The sequence below is a fragment of the Bombus impatiens genome, unplaced genomic scaffold, assembly GCF_000188095.3.
Source record: "Bombus impatiens unplaced genomic scaffold, BIMP_2.2 scf_0517, whole genome shotgun sequence".
NCBI classification, from domain to species: Eukaryota; Metazoa; Arthropoda; class Insecta; order Hymenoptera; family Apidae; genus Bombus; species Bombus impatiens.
The window spans coordinates 547,076-557,333 of record NT_176936.1 but is presented as its reverse complement, the minus strand read 5'-3'; the positions used below and the strand labels follow the sequence as shown (position 1 = coordinate 557,333).

The following is a 10,258-nucleotide window of genomic DNA, read 5'->3' as shown; positions in this document are numbered from 1 at the left end:
AAAAAAAAAAAAAAAAAAAAAAAAGGAGAGAAGGTGAAAGAATAAAGGAAGAGAAATAAAGGAAGGAGGATAATTTTCTGTGGTGAAAAAAATTTGAACTTTGTAGAAGTGCGCATCTCGTTGACGGCATTAGAGGCTAAGGTCGACGCTGCTGCCTAGGCTCCACGACAGGGGTGGTTTGCCGAATGCTGTGGGGAAGGGAGGAGCCATCTTGCGGCTGCTTTCAGGGCAGCCACCAATTGATTCATCCCCACTACGGCACCACCATTACTGCAAGGAAGGGGCGTCGATTCAATTCCAGGGCAAAAAAACCGTCTACGAGGCGGAGTTCGCTCCGTAATCCATCCGTCCTCATTGGCCAGGAATAGAGTGGCACCCGTGAACCCACCATCTGTCCGACCAATCCAAAGCCTCTGGGTGGCGACCCAAACCAGTTTTGACTCCGTGGACAGAGGGGAGCCGTTGACTTCACTCTCCAGGCAGATAGTGCTGTGCCGTTGGCTCGTGCCGTAGTGGTCCTAACACTAACAGGTCCTTGCCAGCAAGGAATCCCTGGAATCCGTTCCGTTGCGCGCTCGAATTCACCCCACGGACTGCCAAATACACAAATACGACCCGTGCTCTTCTCTAATCTCGTCAGCTGATCGGTGTTTTCGTTGCTGCTGATTGCGTAACCTGATGTCCAGGTACGACGACACCGTCACCTCTAAACAGTTTTTAACAAGTGTGATCGTCGACCAGTGCACCGTGGACTTGTGTTTTCAACGATGGCCCAGTTTCCCTAGTGACTTTTGCGGTTTGGCGGGTTCATTCGCAAAATTGACGGAAACATGAACATCCAGGGTGAAGATTAGATCCCGGATGGAAAGTTTGATTTCGAAAAGACCGACAATGAGAAATCGTGGCGTGAAACTGGAGTGTTAGTTACCGAGACTGTACTCGCGAAAGGACTAAATGGACTCTCGAAATACGTGTTTCAGGAAATTCTGCTTGACTAACTTGGTGGGATTATATTTTTTGGGATTTGGGAGAAAAGCGTCGAGGACTTTGAATATTAGATAAAAGACTGAAGCATAGAAGCTGAAAATACTGGCAGGAAGAATTTACATGGAATCCTCGATGCAAGGATTCTTTTAAAAGGCAAAAAGGTCGATTGCCATTGACGGAAACCTCGAATCACGCCTTCCGACGGCTGTCGACTTACCACGAGCACGTTCACTCGCAAACACATTCGCCATCCTTCCACCTCCACGACTACCGATCATCAACAAACATGATCAATCTCGCTGCATATATCTAAAAAGAACCTCTAAATTCCATCAATCTTAAACTTAAATCTTCCATGTAAGATGTAAACAAACGATTTCTTGGTACATCATCGAAAACTTATCTCACGTGCGTCATACTCTGAAATTGAGGTGTCCAGACCTGCAACAACTGTTCTCGTCGAATGTCAGTTCCCATGAAGTTGAGGAAACTACGATCGTCGAAAGTATAGCGTATCGAGGATAGAGTAGAGGGATATAGATGCAAAATAAGTGAAATCTCTCCGGTGGAGAGACAGCCAGTCGTCAAGTTGGTCCCAAACATGGTCCTGGAACCAGGAGGTGGTCTGTCCTTTCCACTGCCTCCTGGTAGCGGCTCTACTGGTTCCGGTGGTTCCCTCCTGACTCCGGCCAGACTGTTTCAGAGGGCGACACCCGTGTTTCCGTTTCATCTGACAGGATGGCCACCACATCATCCGGTCCTCGGACAGGTTCAAAGCCAGGTACAGCAGACGATGCAAGCTCAGCATCAAGCAGCCGCGGCCGCTGTCAGGTTCCTCAGTCATCATCATCCTCATCATCCGCATCCGGCACTAGGGAACCACCCCCTGGTGCCGGCGATAACTAGCCACCATCCAACCGCCCATCATCTTCATCACGGTGCCGATCACGCGGACGAGGATGACGAGAAGAAAGGTAAGTGGCTTTTTTTCGCGTTACACTTCAAGCTAAGCACCTTGAAATAATGAGCGCAGCTGCGAACTATCGCCGCGAGGATGGCCACGCTTGTTTGGGTTTCGGTTGTTAACATCTTCTTCCTGAATTAACCTTAGGACTGTCAAACATGTCAGGATGAATCAGCTTTACGGTTTTTATTTTTTATATTGCCGACAGTACGCAGGTGTTTTCGGCAAAATTGCTGTCTTCCTCGCGACATTAACGTTGGAATTATCGAATATGTTAGAATGAAGGGGTTCGGATCTTTTATCTTTGAGATAAGCTGAGAATATCATACGATAATGAAAGCGATCAGTGTATTAACAATTTTACTAGGAAATAAGATACCGAGGTTCATTAAAAGTAAAAAATGTCTTATACAAGTTCCGAGTGAAAGTCTGTCTTGTTTATTTTCGTGTCAGTATAATCATAATCGCATAGTATATTCAAATACGCAGTACAAGTTCGTAGCTTCAGTTTTAATGGAGTTCAGAAAAGTTAATATCCTTTTGCAGTATAATCATTCTTACGATTAAAATCGACCGTGTTCCTATAGTGATCTTCTCGAACACTTTAGTTCTATTGATGGAATGATTGTTTGACAACTTTGTATTAATATTCCTAGTTTTATTACGAGTCTTTCTTGCTTGTGTTATTCTTAGATTCGTTACTGTATATGATGTTTTGATATGTTCTATTTTAAGCTGCTATGTTTATAGAGGAAAATGCAGAATGACTTTACGAGAGATATCTGATCCACTTTTGCACTAAATTGAAACACAATTTCGAATTCATTGCCACGTTTCCTTGCTACGATAGTTTGCATACTTATAGCACGGTAAGCTGCAATTTTGAGGCAAGTAAGATAGTAAACTAGCAGGTTACTTGCTACTTTGTTGCTTGATTTACAGTGCGAATTAAACCCCATGTTATTCTCGTGCTTCTAATCTTGCTCTATATTAATAAGATTAGAAACTAGCCTCTTTACGTGTCTGATAAAATCACGATCAGGTTCACATCGAAAAATTCAGTTAACAGTATAATTGCGAACGAATCCTTTTTATGAACACCTTACATTTCATATATTCTCTAGATTCTTCGATTGAAACTTTCGTCCTAGTAATACAATAGTAATATCAACGAGCCTTGTTTTTCCTTTCTTTCCTTTCTCAGATATTTAAGTGTATAACTCACCAACAAGAAAAGCAAAAAGGTAGTTCGAAATTTTAATACAGACTCGCGTATTTCTACGTAATAAACGCAAAGTAATTTCATCCATTACAGCACGCTGTTCTACGGTTGTTTATATTATTCTCCTCATGAAGTATAACTCAGTTGAACATTTTGCACGGTGACATAAACGTTACTGTTACGCTTCTGGCCGCGACTCAGAGCACAGTTAAGTAATTATCATAAGCTGGGTTATTTATAATACGTAAATACACCGGAATATCTCCTACTAATATTTAACATCAACTCAATATCTAAAACCAGTTTACTCCTAAAACCACACCGGCAAGCTTACACGTTGCAATTTTCGCCATCTCAAAGTACGTTTAACAACCAAATACGCTCGATTACGATACAGCTACTGTTCACCTCAAATACCAGAAGCCTCGCGTTCAAATCTAATATCGGCGATGCATGTGCCGTTTGGTACCGTTTCTTCTAGATCAACTGAGCCTTTGACTAGAACGTATTTTCGAGATACGTTCGGAAAATGGTCTATAGGGAGTGTCGTAACACGGTCAATCATAAGATCGTTTCTGACGAGCCCCTGGGATCGCTTACAGGGTTAGCCCCAATCCGCAACGCCCTTTTTCCACCCTTCCTCCGAGCTGACGGCCTGAAATCACGTTTCGTGTACGAGATCGAGGGTGGAAATCTGTTTTTTACGTGATCCCATTCATGTCCCTAACGCTTGTTTATGCCTCGAAGGGAGCGCCACTTAACTCCATCCCTGTCCGACTTTGGGCGCAACTTTTTCTGTCCATTTCGTGAAAACTCGCGCAAAACCACGGCGATCTTGAAACCGTGTCTTCGCTTGTACGATTTCTGTCTTATTTATCGGTGGCAGATGAGTCGTCGTTTTAGAAAACGGTGCTTGAATCATCATAGATTTACGAGCGCCATATAGATTCAGAAGCAAACTGTTTCCTTTTTTTAGAGGTAATTTTGTTGTTAGCGTCCAAGCGATATTCTGAGTCCTGCACGCGCAAATGCTTGGTAATTCTTTTCTTTGCCGCGATGAAGAATCTTTTTTGCTCGTAAATTTCCGTGGTTTTTGCGTCATAGACTTAATATTATCAATTTGTGTCTGAATTTCCTTATCGTCGTATTTCACTGCCTAAATACACGTATAGTGTCATGCTATACACATCAACAATCTATTAATCAATGAAACGGTATCGCTCTTGTCCTGTTATATTACTTGCCATCTATATACTTTCTGTACTCCCCGCAAAATCGCAACATTAAATTAGATAGCTTGCAATTATCTTCTGAAAAAGTAACGACTTTGGTTATTTCAGATTCATGTTTTGAAGAAGTCCGCCTCATAAAATGACGAAATAGTAAACAGACGTGAAACAAATTTTCTCCAATTATTAGCTTAATTATATAATAATTATATTATTACAATACATTATTACAATAAAGTTATATAATAAAAATGCAATAACGGACGAAATAAAATACATTTCGCCACGATGTACTGACAAAACTTACTGCAGTCAGGAAAACAATCGTCCCAAAATAATTCAGCGCAAAAATTAGAAAAAGAGGACGATAGAGGGCCGCTTAAGTGATACTTGTAAGTCTTTCGAGCGTTTTCATAGCACGCGGCGCGGTTAAAATACTTCTCTTTCTAATTTCGCTAATGGGCCAACCAGCGTAGGCAAGCGCACGTAACGCGAACTGCATGTGCGCAACCTAACTAATGAGTTCCGCGAGTGTTGAACGTAACGCTGTTTAAGATAAACGTGTCACGCCTGACAGCCGTGAGAGATCTGCTCCGCGAAGTTGTCTTATTTCCTCTCCTCTTTCTTCCCTCGTATCTTTGAACGTCTCACCGAGCCTCGTTTTCACTGAATTTATTGGCCATCGCAATCAATTTCGAATGATCTCTAGGAACCAGCATCTTGTAAATAGCCATCGATGCGCCTGAAAACGGTCGGAAAGCGTATTAAAAAAAAAAAAAAAGAAAAAAATTGGAACATTAAAGGGAGAGTATCGGAGGGAGTATTAAAAAAATCAGAAAATACGTGGTACTCGTAAAAGATTGGCAAACAGTGTCGTAATTTCAGTCAATGTAGTATAAATTACATTTTTACGGTACTTCCTTCCGTAGATGTCGAATGTAAGGTATCTTTTTAGACATTTAATTTGTGTGTAATTGATAAAATGATATAATAGACTAGAAAGTAACTGACAAGAAACTGGTAAATTATCGGGAATGCCGGATCCCATCGACATTTAATTAGACGAGGGAGTAATCGAAGTTCAGCCGTCGATAATCGTCGGTGGTTTTATTGTTGCGCCGCCGTTTTATCGTCCTTGCTTTAGTCGATTTCTTGTTGGGAAATTACGTGAAATTTTGTATTCGATCTCCTACGAGCAATTAATTCCGAGGGACTGTTCACGACGAGTAATTATTGTGAACTGATTATAGTCCACGCTCGGGAGTTATTGAGTTATTTTAGTAATAAGGATAGCTTGAGGAAATTGATCGGTTTTCGTGGAATTGTAATTGGAAGTCTGCTTTCTGATGGGCCACTGTTTGATACACGTAAATTTATTTTTATATATATTATTTTCCTGCCGAGCTTCAGAATAGTTTCGTGTATTCCCGGCCTTCTCTTAAATTTACCTTTCAGTCTATAATTATAAGAGTTGTTTATCTCTTTAGAAGCAACATCGATCAGGTAAAACTAGGTTCCTTGATCATGATTCTATGAGCTTTATCACGTCGTTGACATTAAGTTTTCGATTCTTCTATTTAAAGATCTATCCACTTTCGCAATCGGAGATTTATAGCTTCTGCAGATAGATTGGGAATATTTTTGTTTATTTACTACAATGTTGCATCGATTATGTAAGCGATCTATGTAACGTATCTACTTCTTTCTACATTTTTCCTTTCCACTTTTCTCTCGTCGTAGATTTTCACTTCAATTACAAAATTCCTGTGGTCTCGAACGTATCGGGAATAAACGTATTCAAAATCATTAACTCTGTGTAATAATAGATCTGAATCGTATTTAGAAACCACGATTCTAAATCAACGTTCCCACACTCGACCCTCACGACTAATCTATTTAAACCGTACTATCTAATCGTCGCTATTCAACAAGCCACGAAATAGAACGTGCGGAAAATTGCGTAAATTGTTTCTATTTACTTAATCTCGCGACAAGCCACGATGCATGGCGCGTATCCTGTTGTAACTTTAATTAAATCCGCGTCGCTAAACTCGTTCGCTGATTAATGATTTCATCTTCCAGTTTTGATGTTACACTTTGCCAATATTGCATTCCTCCAACCTTGAGCGAATGACAAGAAATAAAGCGAAGAAACGTAGCGTAAGAAACAAGCTTCGCCGTAAAAAGTTACTTCTTGCAACTAAACTTCGGTTAGAGATGACAATTGAACAGAAGTCGATGCGGTACGGCGTTTAATGAAGCGATCGCGAAAGCGTTTATCTGAATCGACCGATGGAATCCAATAATTTCCTCTTTATTAGCACCACCCCGGCGCGGCGACTAATTACAGCAAATACATTATAGGAAATTAACGTTCGGAGGATCGTCGATTCGTTGATCAGTGACAGAGGCTTAATTAATATTCCACTCGGGAATAAAATCCAGATAAACCGGCGAGAAAGTGGCAAATCGAAAGAAAACGAGAGAAAAAATAATCCGTCGCTCCGTGGCTTCGTATACATTTCTGCGTGAGATGATTCTACTGGTGAGACCTATAATAGCTTTGAGTGTCTGCAATCGGTGAATTGGTCCAGGTTACCGCGAAAGACCAAAGTTGCGACGCGGCGGACGCTAAAGTTAGTTGTTCATTGCTCGAAACTTGAGTTTAATTCGCTCCGGTATGTCAGTTTTGGGTTTTAGACAAACACATTTAGATTTGCCTGTTTAAACCTCGAAACTGTTCATGCTTGGGTGTTCTTAATTGGACCGTATTTAAATTTATTCTTCTAGATTGTCGCGGTGGAAGAATTTGTGTCTAGAAATTCGTAATCTTTACAGAATATGTACTTTAATTATTCTGGTATAAAATCTAACACAATCATAAACAAACAAGAGGACTTTTACAGATTATATTTGGTATTGTAATACCCTTTTATCTATAATATTGTCATATCTTATAACCTACTAATGAGCCATACAGAAGCTAAATCAGTCAACTCTCTTCTTCTAAATTGTGGTGAAAAAATCAGTGTTTAGAAATTCGTGATCTTTACAAAATATACGCTTTAATCGTTCTAGTATAAAATCTAACATGGCGATAAACAGACAAGAGAACTTTTAGAGATCATATGATATGAAGTGATATGAAGTGTCAGTGAATCCATCTTGTAGTATACTAAGGGTTAAATGAGCTACACAAGATCTAAACCAGCCAACCGTGTTAAGTATAGTTACATAATGTCTCAAAAATGAAACTCTAAAGATCAAATCGTATAATTCACTACTGAAATTAAAATCTTTTTAAAAGAGCGAAACTGATCAATTTGACTCAAATTCGGGACACACGAGTAGATCCTAGATTATTTCTAAAAACCCAGGATCACCTTCTACGTAAATCTTCGATCGAACAATCACGATAAATCTCATTGTTCGTATTATTCGATGAAAATCAAAGTTGAGAAACCTATTGATCTGTTTCGAATCTCGATCGAACGTCTCAAACGTCGCAATTAATTACATGCACGGTGACGTATAAGCCTCTAGCTTTTAACGAACGTCTTCGCCTGTGGACGCGGAGCAGCGACAATTTTCCTGGCCACGTATCCTAGATGCCGAAAAAAATTCTAGTTTACATAATTGTCTCGCGATAGGATGCTCGCATAGTCGCGTGCGTACGCTTTACACGATCGTTCAAGTTCTTCAGACGATCGTTAGAGCACCGGCGAGAAATCGTTGGCCTTTTGCCGTCGCGTCGGTACACGCCTATCCGGTGTTTGCTCCTCGAAGCTCGGCTTCTAAATCGCGGCGATCCGTCTTGATCGCTCGATCCGCGGCTACGTTCGTGGAAATTGCACGATCTACTCGGTACAGATTACGTGGAAACGCGTGAATAATGACCGGTTCGCGACACCCGAGCGATGCCCGGCCGGCTCGGATGAAGTCCTCCGCGACGATGAAAGCGGGAATGCGTTCGTTCCGATCTATATCGCGTTAATTTCTGTCCGTGGAATTGCACGTGTGATCGATGATTGATGACGTCGTGTTTCTCCTTCGCTTCGTTTTTAGTATTCATCGGTCTTTTAGATTCGACGGACTGTGGATTTTCATTTTTGCAGACGTGAACTTTTCTTTAAATCATTTAATTTGGTATAGCATTTTTAATTGTGACTAAAGGTAGTTTTGGGAAACCACGACAACGTACTTTTAAAGAATTTAAAATTATTTAAGGAGATTATATACTCTTTAGTTAGACGTAGTTTTTAAAAATTGCGATTGGGTGTTTTAACTGTTTAAGTATCGTAGGTAAAGAACAAAAGGAAAGTTTTGTGCAGCACGGATATCATTGATTTATATTGAGTCAAAAATTTCTAATTTCAACGTAGAAATTAAAATTTATTTATACAGAGATATATCAGGTGTTGCTACTATATCTTCTCGATGTAATTAAAAAAGGAATTCATACACGCGCAAAGATCTGTTATTGCGTTACAGTATTAGCTTGTAAAACGTTACGTGTCTACGATGATGGATCTTTTCATCCACAGATTGAGACGTAACGCAAAGACATGTTGATAATGTGATTTATTCGAGCTTCCGTAAGCGATCTCAACGGAGGATCGTTAATTCCAAGATTATTTTTTTATATCTACCGCGATCCCATCGATTCATCTTACCCACTGCTTTCATCCAACTCGACAAATCAGTGGTTTTTGTGTCAACTCGCTTAATGCTAGTTCGTTCATTCGGTCTAATCGTAAAATAATGACAGGATGCCCCACGATAACGCGACCGCTTCTGAAAAGAAGCCGAAGTCATTTGGATGCCACGAAATAAGAAGCGTCATTCCTTCCACGTATTAGATTCCAAAACCAAACCCTAGCAAGTACCTAACTACTTCATTTAAAACAAAAAGCACAAAAACAGAAATGAAACTCAATCAACCCGTAAAATAAATTCTTTTTCCATATGTTTAACCCGTGACTGATAAAGCGAAGTCTATCACACCCTAGCAGATTTCATTTTCGCGCTACTATAGAAAATACCCGTCTTGAGACATTGAGCGTATCGGTAATTTTTACTTCTGTCGTAATTTGGAAAATACTTCCGTAAAACTTGCTAACAAATCGATCGTTATCCTAGTTACGAGTCAAGAAAACATACACGCTCTTATCCCAATATCGTTACGAATTTCTCAGGTATTCGTCGGAAATTCTCCCAGGATTCGAGGCAAGAAAGTTGAAATGGAAAAGCGATAATAGCTTTAACCCAGGCTCGACGATAAAGAGAAGGTTCGATCCCCGTCGACTCGGTTGAGAAAAACGCCAGGGAAGAAGCTGGAAATCGGCGGCGGGTTCCCTCCCCCATCGGCTAGGGTGGGGTGAGAGGGTGTCGTGGGGTCATAGTCGTGTAGAAAAGGAACAAACAAAACGGGGACGGCTCCGGGTAATAACTTAATTTAAACTAAACTACAGTTTAATAATTCTCGGCCAGGTCGGCCGTGGAAGATGCAGCGGGCAACCAGCAATTTCAGAGCCGTCGTTAACTGCCGGTCGTTAGTCCCTTTTCAAAACTTCTTTCTTTCTTTCGCCCCCTCTTCCATCTCCAATGGGATCCCTTTCGCCCCTGACTGTCTATCCCTTTCCTCCTTCTTCTCTCTCTATCCCGTCCTCTTTTCTCTCTTTCCTCTCGGTTCGTCTCGCTTTTCTTCTTCCACTCGTACGGATCACCATCCTTCGCTTCTCGCGTTCCTCTGGTATCGGCAATAACACCAGCCAACGGTGTTACTACTACTAATGCTAACGGCGTGGCTCGGTCACGAGCTAATTTTCGAGCGTGGCTTGCGTGCCACGCTGTGAA

At 41.0% G+C, this 10,258-nt stretch overlaps 1 protein-coding gene across 1 annotated transcript in view; it reads left to right on the top strand.

Annotated features, from left to right (window-relative positions):
* The first annotated feature begins 14 nt into the window (after window positions 1-14).
* LOC100747457 (protein zerknuellt 1-like) overlaps window positions 15-10,258 on the top strand; it is a 45,855-nt gene continuing 35,611 nt past the window's right edge. The window contains exon 1 of the mRNA XM_003491150.4: window positions 15-1,961. Coding sequence (XP_003491198.1) covers window positions 1,589-1,961 — 373 coding nt within the window. The 5' untranslated portion in view covers window positions 15-1,588. The remainder of the gene's footprint in view (window positions 1,962-10,258) is intronic.